Below are 23230 nucleotides of genomic sequence, written 5' to 3' on the forward strand. Positions count from 1 at the left end.
TATTCATGGATTTATGTACAAAGCTGCAGCGAAAATCAGCCTTTGCTCTGACTCAGATTCAGTTTGTGTTGCAGTGCAGTTAGATGGGCGATTGCCGTTTGGTTCCGTTGGTCTCAGAAGCTGCTGACTGTGCAGCTCTGCCTTTGCTGCTCAAGCTCAACTGCTGCTGCAGTGGAGAGGAGACCCTGCTGATCAGGAGCAGCTCTGCATGGGGTTTTCCTGAGGAAACTAAATTTTCTGCAGTAAATTTTGTTGAAGCCACCTTCAGGTTTGAGCTCCTCTAAGAGCACATTTTGTACTCGTTCTGCCTCTGTCCAGTGACTGACTAAGTGCCAGGTGTTTCTTTAACCACAGCAGCAGTCCTGTAATCACACTGTAGAACTGATTGCTGCAAGGTTATATCCCCTCTCCTCGCTGAACACATTTGTGAGCTGGCACCTACATCCAGCCAGACCTGGAGTTACAAGCATCCCATATACCTGATGATGCCAGAGCTGAGTTCTGGTGTTTGCTAGGGAACGGAAAAGCAGGGATGAGAGAAAACTAAACTGCACCATATAGAGAGAACTCCCTTTCCTGGGCTGCCTGCTTGCTGTGCAGTGTACTGCTTGAAACCTTGGCCTGGTGGAAGTGGGTCCTTCCTTCCTCTCTGCTATTTAGGCTTAAGTCAGCAAGCATAGATGGGAAGGATACAGGAAGTTTGTTGTGATCATTTGTGGTGTCCTGTGTCTGCAAATCAGGTGATTAAGGGATGAATGATGCCAGCACAGCAGTGTCCTGTCCCATCCCTGCCCCATCACAGATGCAGCAGGGGAGTGGGTGCTGCACCTGATGCTGAGACCTGGGCATCCTCCTGGCATCTCTGTAGGTCACAGCCCTTAGAGGATGTTGCCAGTGGGCCATAGGGAGAGCTCCACAAGCCTGTCTGAAAGAGCTTGGGTTTTCTTCTTGTGGCAGGACAAAAAAACGGATGAGTAAGAATTGAAAGTGATCGGTGTAAAATTTCCTGGGGAAGTGAACATTTTATCTGGTTTCCAAAGATAACCTTGACACTTTGAAAGCTAAAAGGTATTTCTTTTTCTGCAACATCTGGTTTAATGCTCAAGCATGAGACTAATTTCATGTGTGTCTGCATGGTTTCAGTATCTGCTCCCAGCTCATCTGGCTGTAAGATCCCATTGGTGCTTTTGCCTTATGTGAACTCTGTAAGAGAGAACTGGGGATTATTTATGTCAGAGCTACACGAAGAGTTGCATGCTTTTCTTTCAGCAGTCAGTTGTATCCTCCCCTCCCTGATACGCTGTGTTAGCTGTCAGTCAGCACCCAGATTTCAGATGCTGGAGGGGGAGGTGTGCTAAGGCACCCTGCTTCACTTCAGCAAACCGCGTCTTGCATTTTTTGTGGCTGTGAGTAACACAACTTGTCACAGAGAATAACTGAGATGTGCATCAGGGCAGGGCACATAGACCTAAAAGCCCTGGCCACAGAGGGGCTGAGGCATGGGCTGCTCCTAGCAGCGATGCATGGACCACATGGGGCCCCCTGTGCCTCCCCCTGTGGGTTTGTGCAGGAGAGCTCCCACAGTGCCAGCTGCCAGGCTGATGCAGACACCGTTGGTTTGCTTGGATTTCCTCAAGTACAATTTGTGATGTAAATCTGTGCATCTTTTGGGAAGTATTAAAATGGGGGAGAGTTGCACGATCCCGGGAGGCTCAAACCACCCTGGATCAGACACTGCTCTGCATTCTGTGTCCTGCAGGTTTGCTTGTCTCAAGAGGCTGAACCACTGGATGCAAAGTACTTCTCCCGGTGCCTGCACAGCACTTTGCAAACAGGTAGAAGGTATTCCTCACCAGCTCGTCACTGACTGCTTTGGCTTGCTTTCTTTGCAGGACAAAGGCCCTTGTCCTCGAGCTCCTGGCTGCTGTTTGTCTCGTCAGAGGAGGTCATGAGATCATTTTGTCTGCATTTGATAACTTCAAGGAGGTACGTGTTCTGCTTGGTCAGAATTTCGTGTGTGTGTCTCTAGTTCTCCTAGCTCTCAGGTAGAGCTTTTGTGTTCAGCTCCATTTCTTAGACTGAGGGTTTTCCATAAGCTGCAGATTTTCCATGCATAGACATCAGCAGTGTCTGTGCCATCGTTTTCCGTGCTGTTGTGTTCTAGAGCTGTAATCCCAGCAGGGTGAATCCTGTCTGTGAATTGCTCCTTCTCCCTTTGGCCAGTTGAGCTGTGTCCCTGAATGGGAAAAGGAATGGAGATTTGGAGAGCTTTACTGCAGGTCTAACTGAATGTGTTTGTATGTTTTTAGGTGAAATAACTGGAATTGCTGTGTAGATCCTCCATTTTCAGGGCCGTCTACATAAGCCTTTGAGATGCAAAATTCCTGTTTTTTTTTTTTAATCAGTAAAATTTTTATTTATAAGGAAATTCAAAAATCAAGTTTCTGTATCCCTGTCTGCTGAAATTAACACAAGCATTCTGGTTTGTTCAGCTGGTGCAAAGCTGTCCTTTGTGTCTGCATACATCCAAGTGTATCACGTTTGCATACAGTGGTTAATGGGACTTGAGAAGGTTGTATTCAGAATTACTGGTGTGGGAATGCAGCCCAAGCAAGCTGTGGTTCCAGTTGTTGTGGATATTGGGTATAGGTGTGGATTTATTATCAAAGGGAAAATGAATCTAGTCGTACCAGCTCCAAAATGGTTAAACTTGATGAGTCCAGGCTGGACTGTGTATGAACATGCAGCAGCTATTTCCTTATTGCCGTTGCTGCCATAGGTGGTTGGTGCAGATGATCAACAAGCCAAGTTGTTTCTTTTTTTCCCCTTCTTTTTATGTTTTGGGAGTTGCTTCTGGTGGAGAGATACCAATCTCTGTTTTACATCTGCTGTGTTTGCCCAGCACACGTCCCCGCTGTAGCTGTGGTGCTGGGAGGATTGGCAGCACATGGAGATGGAGCAGAGCGTCGTCACCAGGGTGTGCTGGGCTGCAGCCTCAGCTTGGTGGGACCTGCCCAGCAGGGAGTGTGAAAATAAGGCATTCAGTTTCCAATAGGATAAGGTCTGCAGGGCTGGAGCTTGGAGTTACAGTTTGTTCCTCCTTTGGTTTATCCAGTGGCAGTCTTGGGCAGAAATTCTTACGTAGCCCCATCAGCTTGTCTTGCAGTATTGCTCTGTTCTGTTGCTGCTGGTGCCTGGTTGGGCTGTTGGTTGTGGAACTGCTGGATGGAGCAGGAGAAGCAGCTGTGCAAGGAGGGGAATTCCACCTTTCCAGTTTCCTCCTTCAGCTCTTCTGCTGTTTACCCAATTGTTCTGCTCATTCTCACTGTGTACTGTTGTTTTCCCATTTCCTCCTGGGCAACCTTCAGTATTAGTTTCAAGCATGTTTTAAATTCATTCCCGTGGCACTGGGATGTGGTCAGTGTGCACAGTGGGGTGGGATGGCAGTTGGACTTGGTGATCCTACATGTCTTTTCCAGCCTTCATGGTTCTGTAGCTGGAATACTAAGGACCTCCAAGCAGCCTAGGCTGAAGGTTGTGTTTGCAGGTTTCCATGAGCCTGTATTGCAGTGTCCCTTCTTCCTTCATCCCAGCCACTGGGATGGTCAGACAGGATCTCTGCCACCCTATCTCCATGCCATGAAATAACTTCAAAGGAAGCCAAACTCCTGTCTCATGCTCACCCTGCAATAAAGTCAAGAGGAAAACAGGATACTTCAGACCAAATTCAGCTCTCATTTGCATCAGGGTGAACATCAAATATTTCATTAGGCTTTGAGCTTTGCAGTGATGTAAATGAGAACAGAATTTGGTTCTCAGGGTTTGACTGAGCTGGGAAACCACAGCTGATCTGAGTCTTGTTGAGGACTCGTTTTGAAAATGGCTTTTCCTTTGAAAATGATTTGATGGGCCAGGTTTTTTCTGTCTGGGGTCAGGATGTTCACATGGGTGATTTTACTTCAGGTGTCTCTTGAAAGGGATTCACTTACTTGAACTGAAACCCTCAGTTCTGGAGTGCAGGGACCCAGCTCTGCGCTGCCCTGCGCTCTCTTTCCAGTAAATAACTGGGATGATGTTGGAAGGGTCCTTTCTGGAAATGGAAGCACCTGGATATCTTGGAGCCGCCAGGAGTGTGTGACAGCCTGGGAGCTCGAGGGGGTATTTGGTACAGAAGATCCCAATGGGGGAAAATGCTGAACGGATGTAAGTAATGGGAAATGGGATCCGGGTGGGAAAGAGTAGTTTGGGGCAGAAGAGGTGGGAGCTGGGTGATGCTTGGCTGAATGCTGCTGCCTTTTTGGGAACAGTGAGGAGTTCTGTGTCGCACATAACCCATGGTGAGGGCCAGGGCCAGTCCTGTGCCCTGCTGTGTCTGTGAGCTGCTGGCCCCATGCTGGTGCTCCCTGCAGCCCCTCCTCCCAGCACTGAAGCATAACTGTGTGCGTGGCTGTGGCAGCTTGGGCTGCCCAAGCTATTCAGCCCTGCCACCACCCCTGCATTTACTCACTTGCAACTGGGCTTCCTTAGCAATATTCCTGGGTCCTTTGTGCTTGTTTCCATGGATCTGTGAGAACTGGCTACACCATTTTATCCGAGTTGCCTGGGATTTGTGTCAGGGGATGAGCAAATGCACTTCAGCAGAATGCCTGGGGGAAAATGAGGAGAGTTAGCCTTAGGATGGCTTTGCAGGAGCTGTGGGTCACAGAGAAGATGCCGAGAGCCTAAGCCCCATTTAAATTGAAGTGGGCTGAGTGCACTGTTGGAAAACAAGATATATTTTCCTAGTGCTTATTCAGAGGAGTAAACTCATTTTAATAGTGTGAGTGTACATGTGGTCATACAGAGAACACAGCTGCTGTTTCTTACTGCTGGCTTTGCTTTGCTGTTATATCATTACTTGCTGCCGTGCCAGGGTGGTGTGGGGCCGTATGGCTGTGGGCATTGGGTGCTTCATTGTGCTGACGAGCCTGCAGTGGCCATCAGGAGCTGTGGGAGCCTCGTGGTGCTCATATGCAGCCCCTCATCACCTCTGCTTGCTGCACACAGGCACTGCTTCGTGTACCACATGTCTGATCTGGGGTGCAGAGAAGGCAGCATCCCAAAGCTGTCCAGTTTTGCCATCATCAAAATGTCTTTCTTTCCACTGTTGCCTTCTCGAGGAAGGATGCTGTCTTGTTGATGAGATTGTGCAACTTGAGAATGTCATTTAATCTTCGGTGCCATGGAGCAGATTCTGCTGAAGCACCTCTGTGCAGAGAATAGATTGCACAGGAAACATCTGGCTGCAGTTGGTGCTTGCTGGAAGGTGAAGGTTACACTGAGCTGGGAATCACAGTACCATCGAGTAATTAAGGCTGGAAAAGACTCTAAAATCTCCAAGCCCAGGTCACTCCATCACCACTGTGCCCACTAAGCCATGTCCCTAAGAACAGGAGAGTATCCAACCTGCAGTTCCCATGTTCTGCAGTGAGGTGCAGGTGCCCATCTCCCATTCAGACAGCACTTCCACCCCCGGGGGCTGTGGCTGGGGCAGCCTGCATCCTGCCAGGCCTCCATCCAGGGGGTGTGAAGTGAGTGTGGGAACGTGTTGCCCCTCATGCAGGGATCCGAGAGGGCTTCTCCAGCCTTTTTTGTTTCTGTGATGCTGTGATCAACATATATCTGTGTATATGTCAGTGGATATATATGCACCTCTGACTATTGGGTTAGCTTTAAGGACCTTGTGCTTACAGAGGAGTCTGGGCATGAGAACTGCTAAGAGCATCCAGAAATAGAACTAACAAAAAATTCTCATTAAATGAAACTTACATTTGCAGGCTCAACGACCCTTAAAAGCTGTTTTCCTATTATTGTGGCTCTTCTTCCATATCTTTTTTCAGCATTTCTAATTGCTGTCTTATTTGTATGCTTTATAACTCTTCTACTAAAGGTGCAGTACCCAATAGATGAATGACTTGAATACATTTACAGATATGATGAGAAAAATCCCAATCCAACAGCTCTAATGAGATTGCATAATGGAAAGGGTTACAAAGAAATTGTGGGTGTTTTGTTTTTTTTTTTTTGTTTGCAAATATAAATTCCATTTTTGTGAAGATCTGAAAGTGACATTTTTTGCACAGCACTCTGAATTGCATTTTGTGAAGCAGAATCTTCCATCCTTACTCAGCTTTTCATTAATCTCCATTTGAAATGCAGAATGTACTTTAATAACAAGTAAGCTTTTCTGAGGGAGGAGCAGAGGTCTCTACCACTCTTCTGTTTCTCCCTTTGCAGTAGGCATAATGGTAGTTTTAGAACAGATCCAGGAGGAAGAAGAGTTGTCTGCGATGTGCTGTGAGACAGAAGGGCTGTGAGCAGTCCTGACTCCCTGCAGGAAGCACTGCCTGCTTTGGCTTCAATCCAGCAAAGCAGCTAAATTGATTATTATGTAAGCATTTACCAAAATAATCGCATTTGGAAAGGTGAGGGTATGCTTGTGTGCTTCTCCTTATGGGAAGTAATTTTAGTACATCAAAATAGAACACGGGTGCTTTTCCTAAGATGGATTGTATTTCTCACGAGACCCCTCATTTTGCTGCAAGACAAGAGAAAATGCCAAAAAGACACTTGGAATTCAGATAATCCAGTGAGCTTTAGGGCAGCTCATCCTTTGGTGGCTGTCCAACATCTGTGCTCTGCAGAGAAGAGTCGGCGTCGTTCCTTGGGGAGCTTGGGATCAGAGAGGAGCAGGCCTGGAATGCCCTCTCGTTTAACACCACTTTGATTGACTTGTGCACTACCTGACAGGTGAGAAGAACTCACACTGTCTGCTTATGGCTCTGTGTGCACGCCGTGGCAGGTGGGTGTGAGTGGCTGTGCAGTGAGCTGAGGCATGGCCCAGGAGCATTGTTTGCCTCCCTGTAGTCACTCCGGCCAAGTGAGACCATGTTGTTCAGCCCTAACTTTTCACAATACCTAATTCAGTCACATTTCCCTGTTGAATAATGACTGACAGCAGTGAAAGCAGCAGTTCTGAATTATTCTTCCTGACCATTGTAATAGCCCAGCGTGAGAAGAAACAGTTTGCAAGCACTGGAAAATGTAAATACGTTTGTTGTCTTTTCCCCCCCAGCAGTATTTTGAGAGCCTTAACCCTGCTGGTAGAGGAGTACAAGGTATTTTAACCTAGTAAGCATGAACAACTGTTTACTTAACCAGTAACTTAGGAGAAAATTGCTTTGTTGTTCTTCAGCACGCTGCAGAAATATCAGCAGCATCAGTCAAAACAAAGTGCCCTGTGAGCACTGCCTGCCTGCGGAGGGGCTGCTGCCCACAGAGGGCTGTTGTGGGGCAGAGAAAGCAGGCATTGTGCTGCTGGGACAAAGCAGTGCAGGCAGGAGGAAAGGTTTACAAAGGCTCTGGGAATTTTGGGGCTGCATATCCATCAGGCTGTTCATAACACCGTGTCCAGCATGGGCTGTGTGCTGTGCTGTGTGTGTCTGCAATGGGAAGGGGCTGCTCTCAGAAGCTGGGGAAGGAGGAGGGAGCAGCTTGAAGTGACCCTGGGCAGCACGTGGGTAGATGGCTGTTCTATGTCATAAAATGTCTTGTACCTAAGCCCCTGCTAAAGGTTACGTGCTTTAAATCCCTCAGAGGATTGTTCCTCTCTGGCTCGAGGTCCTTTGCTGTGTCACACCATACTCACCTCAGTTGTAAATGCAGACAGAATGATTTCATTTTCTGTATGGACTTGAGGCTGTCAGCTGGTGAAGGGGTATAGAGTCCTTCCTTAGCAGACTTGGTGATGGCATGGTGCTGGGAGGAGTGGCTGATGCACCAGAGGGCCGTGCTGCCATTCAGTGAGACCTGGACAAGTAGAGAGGAGCCTGATGAGGATCAGCAAGAGCCAGCGTGGGTTGTGCATCTGAGGAGGAACAGCCACACACATCAGTATGGGTACCAGGCTGAGCTGCTGGAACGGAGCTCTGCAGAGAAGGACCTGGATGTCCTGGTGGCCAGCAGGCTGACTGTGAGCCAGCAGTGTGCTAACTACAACAGGGAAAGTTCCATACAAACATGAGGATAAACTTCTTCACCTTATGGTGGCACAGCTGCCCAGAGAGGTGAGGATTCTCCTTCTCTGGAGATACTTGTACCCACCTGGACAGTGTATGCAGCTGCTGTAGGGAACTGCTGTGGGCTTGGGCTCGGGGAGCTCCAGAGGTCCCTTCCAACCCCCACAGCTCTGAGATTCTCTGCTGTGCTTTCCAGCAGAGCAGTGGTGCTTTGTGCCGTTAGGTAGCAGTCAGGACAGGAGGATGAGGTGCTCCCATCAGCCTGGGCTTTCACTTTCTGACACCACACAGAAAGCAGTGCTGTTTTCAGAATAGCCTGGCTGCCTTTCTGGAGCTTTTTAGCAGTGGGGCCACGTGAGTGGGAGCACTGCGAGGGCTGGTGGATTGAACTTTGCTCTTGGGTGGTCTTGGGGTGAACATTGCGACCTGAAAGCATTGCCTGGTGGTGTAGGTATAATTGCCACTGCATTTTTCATAACTGATCCTATTTGCTTCCTCATAGGATCACATTGTACCTCTGTAATGGATCTGAGCGGGGCGTACCTCGTTAGTGCTCGGAGCCCTTCCCAGGACAGGACCCTTCGTGGGTGGTTTCCCATAAAGCCACATTGTTCTTCCAGAATGACGTGGGCTTGATGCAACCTAAAAGGATTTTTTTGCAACCTAAGTGGAGACAGAGGTTTTTTATAGCTGTGGTAGCCTGTTTAATCTTTCTTCTTACACAGAATAATGCTAATAAAAGAAAGATCAGTCTTTCTTAGTCCCAGCCATACTTTCAGTGCAAATGACAGACCTTGGAAATGTATTCAAATAGAAACGGCAACATATGGTTTCATGCGGTGGGATTTGATTTCAGCATTCATCTTGGATTTGGGCCAATCTTCAGGCTGGAGGCTTCATCTACAGTTTCACTCCCTTTAATCTTCCAGGATAAATTGTATCATTTCATGAAAGTCAGCTCGCTGTCTCCCGAAGCGCACATGGTTCCCAGCTCTGACTCATCTGATGATGGTGTGAGATAGCTGCCAGCAGCCTCCGAAAGCTGCAGGTTGCTGCTGCTCCTCCTGTTGCTGTCAGCTGCCCCCAGGCAGGGCTGCTGGAGCCCAGGGTGGCAGCGGGCTGCTGGGCTCGGGGCTGCTGCTTGCTCCAGCATTGAATTCCTCAGCCCTGAATGGCTCAGACTTGTTTGTGTCAGCTCTTCTCACCCACGTGAAACTGTTCACAGAGTTCCCAGAAATCAGCCCTTCTGGCTTTTACTGTTGAGTGATCATGTGTGCCGTTGTTAGGTTCTTTCCGTTGTACAGAAAGGACCTTTTTTATGTCAGTTCCAGTTTTTCTGAGTTGGGTGCAAGAGAGAGGCGGTTGTTTTGAGCTCAAGCTTGAGATGAACCTTTTTGTTCTGCTCTTGTATCAGCTCTGATTGCTTTGTGGGGATGGGAGGGTACAGGGAGCATAGGAAGGCCTTGCAGTTGGTTGGATTGAAGTGCAGCATTCAGCTGTGCTGCATCAGGAAGTAAATGGCTGGGGCACTAACGCAGGGGTGAGTGCAGCTGAGCAGCCTATGGGGGAACTGAGGGAGAGGGTTCTCTGGGTTCAGTTGGAGCAGGGGCTGGATCAGGCCTAGGATACATCTCCAAAGTTGAACTGCGCTTTGGGAGCTGCTGCCTTTGATGTTTGCAGAGCGTCTGGGCTCCCCAGGCTCTGCCAGCTCCTGGTTTTCTCTTCAGCTTTTCCTAGTGGAAGCCTCCTTGCAGCCCTGAGCTCAGCACTTGGCCAACAAAGGCATTTTTTTCACAAGGTGCACACTTTGTAAAGTGTGCTTATTCTGTCTCCTGAGTTTTTGGGGTTTAGCTGGAAGCACGCTGCACTTCTAAATACCATGTTTGTGAGTGAGCGCTCCCTGAGCACCCTGCATACAGGTGCCTGTGGATTGCTGGGCCTGCCCATGGGTGCAGGCTGTGGGATGAGGCCATGAATGTTGATGGTGTGTTATTGAGTTCATTGGACTGAAGTGCAGGTTCATGAAGGTTCATTGGAACTGCTGTCACCAACCTCTGACGGAGATCCCCTGGCAGAATTCCCACTGATGTCAGGTATTGACCACATATAGCTGAATAATAACCCAGTTAGGAAAACTTTGCATAGGAGTGATAGGAAATGTGTGATTTACACTGGAAATATATTTTATTCAGCCATAACAGACAGCAGAACACGTAGAGGGAGATCACCCAGCAGCCCACTGCATGAGGTGCTTTGCGGATGTAATGATCAGCTCCGTTCAGCTTCCCATGAAGTCTGTGCAAGGACTCCCCCTGAGCTCAGGGCCTTTGTCTCTGTGGAGATGCACACTGCAAGGCAGATGGAGTTGAAAAGAGAGATCTAATGGGGAGATGGTAATAATAATGCATATTTTGTAGGGTTTGCTTTTGGGGAGGGAATAGAAACATTGCACTGGGGATTTGGTTGCGCTGTAGGAGGTGCTGTGGAAATCCTTGCTCCAGAGAGTTCAGCTTCTAAAGAAGTACCTATGGCTGCCACCAGTCCTTCCTCACCTTTCACTGGGTCATTTCACAGGAATACTGCACGATGAGCTGCTCCCAAGGGAAGCAGCAGCTGGTGTTCTCAGCTGGGAAGCGAGGAGCTGTGGCAATAGCTGGCTGGAGCTACTACCACTGTTGGAAGTGGCCGGCTTCCTCGTGCCATAATCATGGTGATGGGGTTTGTGTTTGCCTGGTGGGAACACCCAGCACTCCCCAGATGTTTGGCTGATATCTGGGTAGGAAAGGAAGTTCCCAGGAGTTTGCTCTTCACACAAAAGGAGGGCAGCAGTGCCCTCTCACCCTCCCTTTGGCTTTTCAGCTTATTTGGTGCTTTGGGATATTGTTGTGAATGACTGCAAGTCATTCATCTGCTGAGAAAACTAGAGCCAAACCAGAGAGGGGAAGTAATAAGATTTAAGCAATATTCAGAGACCTGCTTTATCTTAGATCTGATTTCTCCCTCAAGTTGGACGTGTTTCCTACCACCGGGCCTGTGTTACGGCTCTGTAATTCTGACCAGCTGATCATTACACTGATGTACTTTGCTCCTCATTTAGCCTGTGATAACTTTCCTTTTTTCCTCTCTGTAATCTGGTCTTCTTCCTAATTACATTACATTACAATGGAGAACCAGTCCTGAACCATAAGGAGGCCGAGGCTTCCTGTGGCATAGCCTGCTGGAGCTGCTGTGTACGTTTGTGCCAGCAGTGGTGTCATTACATTTTTAGGGGAAAGGCAGGCAGGGACCTTTCTATGTAATTGTAGCACAGGTGTTGTCCTGTGATACCTCAGCTGGATTCGTCACAAAGAATATTTTTAACACAGAAAACCTGCCCAGAGAGGTACTGAGCAAGCACAGGGGCTGCTCTTAAATGTTTTTAATGTTCTCTCTTGCAAGCTTAGTTTAACAAACAGCTGGGGATTCTTTTGTAGGTGTGTGGAGAGAAACAGCGCTTTGAGAAGCTGATGGAGCACTTCCGAAACGAAGACAACAACATAGACTTCATGGTGAGCACTCCTTATCTGTGGACTTTGGCTTTGGTGCTGGCTCTGTGTGCTCCTGCTGTCACGTGCAGCATTCAGATGTACGTGGTTCTGACCCTTGGCCTGAAATTATTGCAGTACCATTTTTTCACTTACCAAACTGCATAGTATAACTCTCATGCTTAGGTTCAGTTTAATTACCTCCAAGAAATGTCAAGTGCCATAGAGAGGTTAATGGGAAAGAAGCTTTTGGCTGCGTGTACTGTTTCTATGTGGTAGAATAGCAGCATCTGCAGTATCAAGAAGCATATTCTGTACGTGTGCCAACATCCTCAAAATCACAGACAGGGAAGTGTGGGAGAGACTCATTGCAGCTGTCTGTCCTTATCTGGAGGTAAATATAGCAGTAGTTTTCACCACTTTGGTTCCTCATTGTGCATGTGCATGATTATTCACCAAATCCACTTCCCTGGAGCACAGCAGAAAACAGCAAGAGAGGAAGGCCTTACTGGCACCCACAGATGACAGTGCCAACTTGCACGTTGCAAACATGTGAAAGGCAGAGGGTTGGGACAGTGAGGACAAGCTAGCTGGTTACAAATTTGATATCAGAAATACTTTCGTGCTCGTTTCTTTTAAGTCTGTGGCAAGGGAGTGGTCATGCTGATTAGAACTTCCATTTTTAATTACAGAACAGATGCAGCTCAGGTACGGTCAGTGCACTGCTCATTATTATGACATGATCCCATCTGGAAGTGAGGAAAGAGCAGAAGGGTTTCCCACCTGGTGACACTGACTGTTCTGTTGTCTCTATTAAGCGTGCATGACACTTCATGCTGTTCAGGTGCAGGCTTTTTGTTACAGACATCTTTCTGCCAGCAATTAGGTGTAGAATCATCTGCTCTGGTGCCTCCTATGGGCCATGAAAATGTGGGTGCCAGTGACTTGCAGCCCCAGTGGGCAAGGCCAGGCTTGCACCGTGGGAGTATGGCAAAATAAAAACAGCGAGATAGGATGACCTTTTTTACTCATAGTCCAAAAAAAAGCTGTGTTACAGAGGTCTCTGCAATTGTACTAAAGTTAGCAAGCCGCTCCCAGTAACTCTGTGATATGTCACATTGTTTTGTTCCTCTTTATTGCAGTCCCAGTAAGGATATGTTGCTAGTCACAGTGTTGTTAAGTATTCTCAGATGTACTTTTAGTTAGCCTGCAGTTTAGCAGAAGGATTTGTCTGTCCCCAGTGCCCGACTCAGTTGTTTCTCCCGTGCTGACAGGGCAGATATTTGGGAGCAGGAGAGCAGTACAGCTTAGTGCAGGCCAGAAGCAAGACAGTGGCAGCAGCCTGCAGCTTGCTACCTTGGCCACTGTTATTAAGAATATTCCTCACCTTTAGTTAAGATGAGAAGTGGTGTGGTGACAATGATGGAGTAGGGAGTGTGAGCATGAGCCCAGTGAGCTGTGAATATCCAGCATCCATCTCGGCGTTCTGTTTCATCTTCAGGGAAACTCCTTGGTCCTCTCAGGCTGTAGGTTGAAGGTAGTGGTGAATTGTTTGAAAAAGGATAAATACTTTTTTTTTTTTTTTTTCTTTTTGAAACTTGCCCACATATTTATGAAGCCTGCATCTTTGTGTCGCTTATACCAGCCGAGGGCTTGGATGTCTGGCAAGGCTAAAGCTCGAAGAGGGAGCTCATGACAAATGATTTGGCAGGGCTGCTCGTTCCTGTCACCATCTGGCCCTGATGCACTCCACATGCTGCTGTGGGCAGCACCCAAGGAGTGCTCCTGGGGGGTGAGCAGGGCTGTGGGGCTGTGAGGAGCCATGCTGGGGCTCCTATCCGCCCCTCTGCCTTGCTGCACCGCGGGGCTGCACCGCTTGCCAAGGGTGTACTAAGGCAGCAATCCTTCCTTTCTGCAGGATGGAATCAAACAGGTCCTGGAGCCAAATCTCCAGGATGTAATGTGAAAGCTCGAGTAATTCAAGTAGTTGCAAGGGCTGAACACAAACAGAGCTATTCCTGCAGGAGCTGGCTTTCAGGCTGCCCTAGATGGAGAAGACGAAAGCTGTCTGTGAAGTTGGAGCTAAAAAGGGTTCCAGTTAATTGCACTGATCTGATGGGAGGAAAGAGAAATAAAAAGGCAGAAGTATTTTGGGGAAGATTCCTGTTGTTGACATTGACATACTTCATTTTAAAAGCAACTTTCTTAGATTAATTTTTTTTTGACTTGATAAATTCCTTAGTTGTATATGTAAGGATCTGAGAAAGGAAATGAGACTTTGGCCCCAGTGCTGCAAGAGCCAAAGCAAGTATAACAAGAGCACTTTTGAAATACAGGAACTTGGCAATGGGTGATTTGACAGGACAGCAGCGTTCAGCTGGCCAAGGCCAGCTCCAGCACCAGGAGGAACCAGAGCTCCCCAGGGGAGCTAGAAAGAGTCTTCTGCACAGTCTCAGAAGTTAATGGCGTGAGTAGCACAGTTTGTGTCCATATGGTCCCTGATGAACCCAAGCACTGTGGGCATCCCAGCCAAACCTGCCGTCAAAGGCTGCTGGGCAGCAAACAGCTCCCCATGAGTTTATTCTCTGGGAAGAATTATCTCAATAACTGTTGGGAAGTTGGCATTACTTCTGTCTCTGCATCTACAGTGGTTGGGTTCTGCCCTGCTCAGACCCACCGAGAATGAGGCAGACTTCTTCTTCTTGCAGATTGGAGGTGGTCACTGGAGAGCTGAAGGAGTGCTGGGCATGTGCAGAAAGGGATTTGGCTGTGCCTTACATTCCTCAGTGGGGCAAACCTGTGTGGGGCTTCAGGCACAATTCCTGCCCTTCTGCAGGTACCTCACCCTGCTGTCCGAGGGGCTCTGGCTCCCTTTACTTGAGGGCCTTGACTTGCCTGCACTGTGCTGGGATGCAAACCACAGTATGTTTTCTACAAATAACAAAGCACCTTTTATGAAGTCTTTGCAACCCTGAATCCAACACTGCTGGGGTAGAAGGCTGCAGAATAGCAAATGGCAGTTTTCCTTGGCAGTAGCCATAGCAAAATGCAGTCCCTCAGTGCTGGTTGGCCCAGGGAACCTGGCATCCCTTTGGGCTCCAGTGCATGGGGAGCTTTTGGAGAGGTCTAGAGGAAGCCATGAAGATGATTAAATGGCTGGAGCTCCTTTCCTATGAAGACAGACTGAAGGAGCTGGACTTACTTGGCCTGGAAAAGAGAAGGCTGTGGGGAGACTTCATTGCAGCCTTTCAATATTTAAAGGCAGTTTATAAACATGAGAGTTATCAACAGGTAGATAGCGATAGGACAAGGGGAAATGGTTTTAAGCTAAAAAAGGAAGATCTAGGTTGGATATCAGGGAGATGTTCTTTACTGAGAGAGTGATGAGGTGCTGGAACAGCTGCCCAGAGAGGTGCTGGGTGCTCCGTCCTTGGTGGTGTTTAAGGCCAGGTTGGATGGGGCCCTGGGCAGGACCCTAGTGCTTGGGCAGGGGGTTGGATCTTGATGGTCCTTGAGGTCCCTTCCAGCCCAAGCCATCCTGTGATTCTATGACTCAGGGCCGTGACATGCTGATGTGTGGTGGCTCCTCTTGCAGGTGGCTTGCATGCAGTTCATCAACATCGTTGTGCACTCAGTGGAGGACATGAACTTCCGGGTCCACCTGCAGTACGAATTTACAAAGCTGGGCCTGGATGAGTATTTGGACGTGAGTATGAGCAGGTTCCTGCGTGTGGTCTTTGGAAATGACTGCTTTCCTTGTATGATCTCAGCTAATGCTGAAATGTGGAGTGTGTTCCTGAATGATGGAGGTGGCCAAACTCCCACTGCTCTCCATCCCCTTTGCACTGTGGGCAGTTCTGGTGCTTCAGGCTGCTGCTGGTGCTGAGTGACACCTTTTTGTTTTTGGCTATACAGAAACTGAAACACACAGAAAGTGACAAACTGCAGGTGCAAATTCAAGCGTATCTGGATAACGTTTTTGACGTGGGAGCATTACTGGAGGATGCTGAAACCAAGAATGCAGCCCTGGAAAGAGTTGAAGAACTGGAAGAAAACATTTCCCACGTTAGTACAAAACTGGAGTTGCCTTTCCCTGTGGAGTGATGCACAGCCTGCTCTCCCTGTGTGCTGCAGTATCGCCCTTCTCTTTTGGGAGGTGGATGTGCAGGTGTAGCTAGATAGAATCTCTGGGGTGGGGAGTGTTCAGGAAAGCTTGTGGACTACTGTGCTTTCTTTATGGGTGATGTTCAGATATTTGGCAAATGAAGGAAGTCTCATGCAGGTAAACTTCCTGGGTGTTTCCCTGCTGTATTTTGAACCTCATGTGGGGCATCTTTGTGTTAATGGTTGCACCACTTGCTTCAAAGATTTGTTCGTAAGGTATTTATTGACCTGATGAGAAAATGTCTTTTTTTTTTGCCTTTTAATTACTTTCCTATTTCACTCAGTCCCCAGGTAGCTGTAAAGTACTGGAATGGCCTTATTAATGTGGGGCTCACCATACAGTTTGTATATCAAGGGACGGTTTGGTCTGGGCTGTGCAGCACAGGAGCATCATGGCTTTCAAACCCCAGGGATTTCTGGGGCCTGCAAAAGATACTAATAAATTAAAAGACCACAGGGAAAAAAAATAGCAACATGCAAATTCTCTTTCATTCATTGCTTATTAAATTAGCTCTGTTGGGAGAAGTCGTATTTATAGGTGTTACCACTTCAGCACCTATTGACTTTGCAACAGTGCCATTGTAATATTGTGTGTTTTGGATCAAACTTCAGTGTTTTTTCCAAATAATTGCATTTTAAGTTCTTTATTATAGGGTAGACTCTCTTAACTGGACAGGGTCACGAGTGCAGTCCAGCCAGATTGCCTGCTAGTCATAACTGAAGGCTAATGCTCATCATTACAGGAGCCTGCAGCTGGGCACTTAGTGCCACCTTCCTCCACACCTACAGGAGCCCTTTCTCTTTCACAAGAAAAACTTCAGGATTTGGTGGACATCAATAGTTTACCACGTACCACTGCTCCAACAAGTGTTGATGACGTTTTGTTTGAGAAAGATGTCGTTGCTTATATAATCTGTTTCTCTATTCTATGATAGTTATCTGAAAAACTCCAAGATACGGAAAATGAAGCCATGGCAAAGATTGTGGAACTGGAAAAACAGCTTATGCAGAGAAACAAAGAACTGGATGTGATTCGGGTAAGCGTGATGGGAAAACTCTGGCTGGATGCCACGTTTCAGGGGAGGGATCTGGTGTGCATTTTGTGTCTGGGAGGCAATGGCTGTTTTAATGGGCTGAGCAATTTCTGCTAGCTTTCTGATTTTGAACATAGCACAGATTCCAAGTAGAACATCTTGTCTGTACTCTCAAAGATGGGCATTTAACTTGCTCAATATGCCAGCAAATCAGCGATCCAGACGAGTACATCGTACTGCTCAGGTCTGTAGTGTTCCTGGTTGAGTTTTGCACGTGTGGTTGGCTTTGGAGAGGAGTTCAGGGTGGAACTGGAATCTTCCAGACTTAGTTTGCAAAGTATCTAGCACAACCTGCTTTCGGTGTACAATCCAGACATTATTTCTTAGCATGCTATTTTAATAACATAATATTAACTAACCTCAGCCTAAATGTTGACCCACAGCATGACTGGTATCTAGGCTTTCTTCTGAATGTCTGCCTTGGCTACTTGCAGATTCAGTCTCTGCTTCGGATCAGGAGCTCTGTTCCTACTTCCCTTTATGGGTCAACATCTGCTCATAGGCAGAGCAACCAGCAAGGCTTGATACTCTGTGTTAGAGGAAAAATCGAGGTAGCATACTAATTCTGTGTATTTAAGATTAACATAAGAAATGGAGGCATTATAAAAATAAAACAAATAGCAATCAGAATTTCTGTGTCCCCAGGTGTTGGTATCTGGTGGGTTTTCTCACAGGGCTCAGTGCTGCACACAGCCTTAATGCTGGCGTGGGAAAAACATAAAACAAGTTCTTCCTTACCCTTGAAGATGTATGGTTTGCATGAAAATGCCTTGTTAGATAATGCCTGGCACAGTGCACGGTCTGGTGTCAGGCTGCCTTCTGTTTCTGGTGCTGGTATTCTGTTTTGTGAATACAAATGCAAATCGCTCATTTTTGTGGCCTTTGCAGGAAATCTACAAGGATGCAAATAGCCAGGTTCACACCTTGAGGAAAATGGTGAAGGAAAAAGAAGAAGCCATCCAGCGACAGTCAACACTGGAGAAAAAGATTCATGAACTGGAGAAGCAGGGGACCATTAAGATCCAAAAGAAAGGCGATGGTGACATCTCCATCCTTCCTGTTGCTCTGGCCTCTGGGATGGTGCCGGCGGGGGCAGAGGCTGCAGCTGGCACGTGTGTCACATCCACTGCTGGAGCCACAACTTCTGTACCACTGCCACCACCTCCACCACCATTACCAGCCTTAGCAGCAGCATCTGAGGCAGGTAAGGAGCGTCGTGTCCCCCAGCCACAAGTTGGCTGTGATCTGGAGGTGGTTTTGTTATTCTGGGGTCAGTCACGGTAGCCTTGCGCTGAAAAAACACCATCAGTTGTTGTTACGAGGTTGCAGACCGTGTTTGTCTGATCCATTTCTGAGCTCTTAATTAGGCATTGGAAAATACTAACTCCCCTTGTGAGGGTGGTTTCCTCCCGTGTTTGTACGCTGAGATAATTCAGTGAAGGGTCCAACAAATACTTGGGCTGGTAGAGAGGTGCAGTCAGGACAGGGAGGGTAGAGGGCCCCACTGGGAGTTGTTCTGCGTCTGCTTGTGCCACGTTGGTTCCTGTTCACTTCAGTTTGTCCTCTCCTTTCCACAGTGCAAAATGGCCCCGTGACGGTGCCAGTGCCACCTCCACCTCCACCACCACCTCCACCGCCGCCCCCAGCACCGCCGCTGCCGGGTCCTGCCTTGGACACGACTCCTGCTGCCCCTCTGCCCCCACCACCCCCACCATCAGCACCCCCCCTGCCTGGCACCGCCTCTCCCACCGTGGTTTTCAACTCAGGCCTTGCAGGTAAGGCTCCCGTGTGTCTGCCAGGCACGTGGAGTGTTGGCTGGGGGGGCAGGATGCAGAGGTGGGGCTTCTTTTCTCTTAGTCCCCTGGGTAATACTCGTCATGTCTATCTGCTGTTATACTTAGAAAGGTTTGCGAAAGGAAAGATGATTTATCAATTAAACAGATTTGGTTTGATCTGTAGGAGAGAGCTTCTTCAGTGAAACTGAAGCTGCTGCCAGAAATATTTTTCTAACGTGATCATTTTTGGCTTTAAGTGAGCAAAAGTGCAGAACTTCGTGGTTTTGATTTCTTCCCAGTGCACGATGAAGAAAAATCTGTGCAGAAGAATAGCAAACTTTTTGTAATGTTTTGGAAGGAAGGAAAATTTCCTGAGAGTCTTTAATCGTGTTTTTATGTACACTTTGTCCTATGCCAAGCAGCCCATGCAGCAAATGGCTGTTAATTGGTATCACACTCCTTCCCCTCCAGGAAATCTCAAAAGCACGTTATGATTCCAGAAAGAGAGACTTAGGAGCCTTTACTCTCCTCAATGGGCTTTGCAGAGCAGCCCAGTGGTTCTGCAGCATGCAGAGCTCATTGGCACCATGGCTGGGGCAGCAACAGAAAGGCAGGTGTACCCTTCTGCCCAGCAGTTTCCTGTGCTGATGGGCTGAGAGGGATCCATGGAGGGGATGGCATCAATGTATCTGTGGTCAGAGCTGTTCTGCCTTGCTGCCTTTTCATTCCGAAGCTGCTGGCTTGATTTTTGTTGTGTCCTTTACCATGTGCCATGGGGAGAGGATTCATCAGAGCAGTTTACAGTGCCCCTCTGGTTTCTGCTGCCAGCTTTGCACTTGGACTGAGATGCTGGAGCAGTATGTCAGATTGCAGAATGTTTAAAACCCAGCTGAGTATCCAGGAGGTTCCCCAGTTATGTATGCAGAGGCTGATGGCAGGGGGTGTTTGATGTGGCTGTGGTACAGGTGGGACATATCCACAGGCAGGCAGGGTGGGCATTTTGTAGTGGATTAGAACTGAAAAGGAAAATGAAAGCGCCTATTCTTGATAAACCAGTTACATGGCAAGTAATGTTTCTCAGGGCAGGACCCTTCTGGGCTGGGGGGAAGTGGGTACAGCGATAAATCCTGCTGTTCTGACCACTGCTAACATATTTTTCTCCATTCTTTCTGCTTCCTGGTAAGACGGGCCGATCAAGCTCTTCTGTAGGTTGCTTTCTGCTAAGTATTTAACTACCTTCTCCCCTTCCCTCTGTCCTGCTTTGCTGTGCCCTGTGTGTGCCTGTGACTGTGTGTTTGTGTCCAGGAGGTGGTGGGAGGGCCGAGGTGGGTGCAGAGGGGTTGCTGGACACAAGGCACGCGTTAGCTTTGGGTTTGCTGCCAGCCAGCAGGATTTGGCCTTCCCAGGCCCTGATCCAGCAAAGCACTTCAGCACGTAATTAAGATGTGGCTTCTTTTGGGCTGCCCTCCAGCCACAACCGTGTCCCCGCTGCGCTGCCCTGAGCAGTGCAATTCTTGAGGACATCACCTTACCAGCTGACAGCGTGTCTTGGTAAGAGAGAAGATTTTGAAGGAAGAGATTTCAAAGGCATTTTGTTCAGCTGAGCGAGGGAGCTGTCCTGAAATAACCTGGGAGCAGTTACTAATCTATTCTAATGTATGCATGAGATGAAGATGTGTTTTTCATGGGAGTTTTAGCTTGGAAAAAAAGTCTTTTATTTTGGGAATTACTTAGGATTAAACGCATTCATTGTACAAAGTGTAAAGCCATTGGGTTTAGATGAGCAGAAGTTGACGGTGTTCATGTCTTCCAGTTGGACAAATATATTTCTCAGAGTATTCAGACTTTGAGGCTGAATACTGTGTACGTTCCCTGTCACTCACAGACATTTGTTTTGAGCAAGTTCTCTAGCTGGGAATTTATTCTTTGCAGCATCCTTGCAAAAAGGAACATGACTTGGAATGTACACGGACACACAACTTGACTGTTGCTTTGGAAGTGGTGGGACAAAGCAAGAGTGGTGTTTTCAGCATTCACCTGGTTCTGGTGCACAAGAGGCTGTGCCCTGAAACTGCTGATCTGTCATGGCAAAAACGTGCAGCATCAGTAGGGGAAAGTAAAATAGTTATTTGCTCAAGTGCTTTGCGAGCTGGGAAAGTGTCTTCTGTAATCAAGGAGAAAATAATCCAGCATCTCAATGTAGCATCGAATAGATGCCCCTGCTATGGATGCAGGGTAGGCAGCAGTCAGGATTTCCTTGGAGCAAACACTGAATTGAGCTGAGCCAAACACAAACTGTCCCCACCTTGGGGAGATGTGAACCTGCTGTGGGGTGCAGGGAGCCCAGAGCTGGGTGGGAGGATCGGGACATGGGCATGATGCTGCTCAGCCTGCCTGGCCCTGCTCACAGGGAAGGGGCTCTTTTCTCCAGCACTGGAGATGAGGGGCTTCTGTTGCTTCTTTGCAGTTTGGGAAGAAATGGTTTCTTTACTAAAATTTTTGGAGTGCCACATTCATTAATCACTGCAATGAAGATCCTGAATTTGCAGCAACTAGCAGCTACGTGTTTTCATCAGCATACAAAGAACTGAGCATTGAATTAATAGAAATGTTCATGTGCCCTCCAGATCTGTTAGGAATAGGAATGAAGTTGTTTTCTTTGCTCCTATGTTACTTTTTTGTACTCCTTTCACTGATGAATGAGAGTAGTTTCTTTAGCTTCTCTATGTGGGTTACTGAGACACGAATTCTGCATGACCTGAAAAGATGAAAGCCATTACTTAAAGTGTGTGAAAGCTCATGTGTGCTGCAACCCCCTGTTTTGGCTTTAAAAAGTAGCCCTGACCCCTCTGAAAGAGCACTGCCCCATTGCAGCAGTGGAACCTTGGGAAAGGAGCTTTCTTCCTTCTTGTCACCTGTTCTGGGTTGAATTTTGTGATGCATCTACTGCCAGTGACACATCCTCCACCTCAGTGGTGGAGGTGTGTCCTCAGTTGGCAGCTTTAGCTGTTGCTGAGGGCTGAGGCCACCATGCCTTCATTGATGTGGATGGTGCTGCTTGCTGTGCTGCTGTTAGCAGCTGGGTTTGGGCTGCACGTGCTCAAGCAGCCCTACACTGTGCGTGGCCATGCACCAGCTTGTGCCGAGGTGGGCTCTGCAGCCAGCAGGACAGGGTTAAATTTGGCTGCTCCATCAGTTTTCTTTAGTGTTTAAAAATAACATGGGCTTTTAAAGCAGCCCAGACAACACGGGGCAATAAAAGTAATAACACATTTCCTTTTGTGTAGTTTTCACAGCCTCTGGCATTCAGTCCCATTCTGCAGACGCTGGCCCTGAAGCAGCCAGAGGGTTGGATAAAAGCCTCTCTGCACTGCCTGCCTGTCAAGGCAGCAGGATCTTTTCAGGCTCCTCAGGGTGATCATTTAGCTATGGCCAGTTCTTCCCCCAGCGCTGGAATGCCAGCTCTATAGAGATCACGGTCTGGGCACAGGGGGTGTTTTTCAGCTGCTGGGGAGTTGATCATTTCCTTTCCTCTGGTGTCTTTAGCTGTGAAAATCAAGAAGCCAATCAAGACCAAGTTCCGCATGCCAGTGTTCAACTGGGTGGCCCTCAAACCCAACCAGATCAACGGGACGGTCTTCAACGAAATAGACGACGAGAGGATCCTGGAGGTACGAGCAGTGCTGGCTGCCTTCCGCTCCCCGTGTCTGTCCACAGCTCAGTATTGGCCCTTGCAAAGATGTACTGTGGCCAGCTGCTAGGGGTAGGGCTGGTGTGTGGCATCGTACCAGGGAAAGAGGCCTACAGCAGCCCAGAGCAGGGCTGAGCACTCAGGTGCTGTGTGGTCCCTGTGCTATGAGGTGGATGCACGTGGCTGGATGAAGTCTGAGTGCTAACATGAATATTTGCCTGAACTTCTGAACACGCATAGGGCTGTTGGGGCTGGAGGCCAAATTTCCTGATTACTGACTCAGGAGCTCATGTTTACTACACTGTGCAACCCCTGGCTGAAGTTCTCTGCTGCAGCCACAGCAGCCACAGGGTCTTACTGCAGTTCTGGTATGATGCTGGGCAGTGTGGCATATAATACTTGCCGTGGGAAGGATAAATCACTTTCTTTCCTTTTTAGGATTTAAATGTGGATGAATTTGAAGAAATATTCAAAACAAAAGCCCAAGGTCCGGCCATTGATCTTACATCAAGCAAGCAAAAAATTACTCAGAAAGGGTCGAACAAAGTCACATTATTGGATGCAAACAGGGCCAAGAATCTTGCCATCACTTTAAGGAAAGCTGGAAAGACAGCGGATGAAATATGCAAAGCTATTCACGTGTAAGTAAAACACTTGTCAGCAAAGAAATCATATTCAAGATTTACTGTGGTTTTTGGTAAGTGGAATGGCTTTGAATTGGCAGTTGATGTAAATGTTTTTGCATCTGGAAAAAATCCATCAGTAAGGATGGAACCAATCTGAATTCCCACAAATCGGATTCCCTTGTACTACAGTATGTTAACTTGCAGTTTTGTGTTGCTCTATCACTATATGGGCTTAACAAATTAACACATATTTTATTAAATAAGCTAATTCATGTTCATCCACAGTATGTCATTGCATA

The 23230-nt window shown here is 47.8% G+C and overlaps 1 protein-coding gene across 8 annotated transcripts in view; it reads left to right on the forward strand.

Annotated features, from left to right (window-relative positions):
* Nucleotides 1-23230, forward strand: part of FMNL2 (formin like 2) — a 108240-nt gene that overhangs the window by 72906 nt on the left and 12104 nt on the right. For all 8 annotated transcript variants that reach the window (XM_042827171.1, XM_042827169.1, XM_042827170.1 and 5 more), the window contains exons 9-17: nt 1893-1986; nt 11531-11605; nt 15177-15287; nt 15497-15646; nt 16681-16782; nt 17728-18043; nt 18417-18614; nt 22161-22285; nt 22744-22946. In XM_042827171.1, coding sequence (XP_042683105.1) covers nt 1893-1986; nt 11531-11605; nt 15177-15287; nt 15497-15646; nt 16681-16782; nt 17728-18043; nt 18417-18614; nt 22161-22285; nt 22744-22946 — 1374 coding nt within the window. The remainder of the gene's footprint in view (nt 1-1892; nt 1987-11530; nt 11606-15176; nt 15288-15496; nt 15647-16680; nt 16783-17727; nt 18044-18416; nt 18615-22160; nt 22286-22743; nt 22947-23230) is intronic.

Source organism: Centrocercus urophasianus, unplaced genomic scaffold, assembly GCF_019232065.1.
Source record: "Centrocercus urophasianus isolate 14NV4802_14NV808 unplaced genomic scaffold, USGS_Curo_1.0 seq_28, whole genome shotgun sequence".
Lineage (NCBI taxonomy): Eukaryota > Metazoa > Chordata > Aves > Galliformes > Phasianidae > Centrocercus > Centrocercus urophasianus.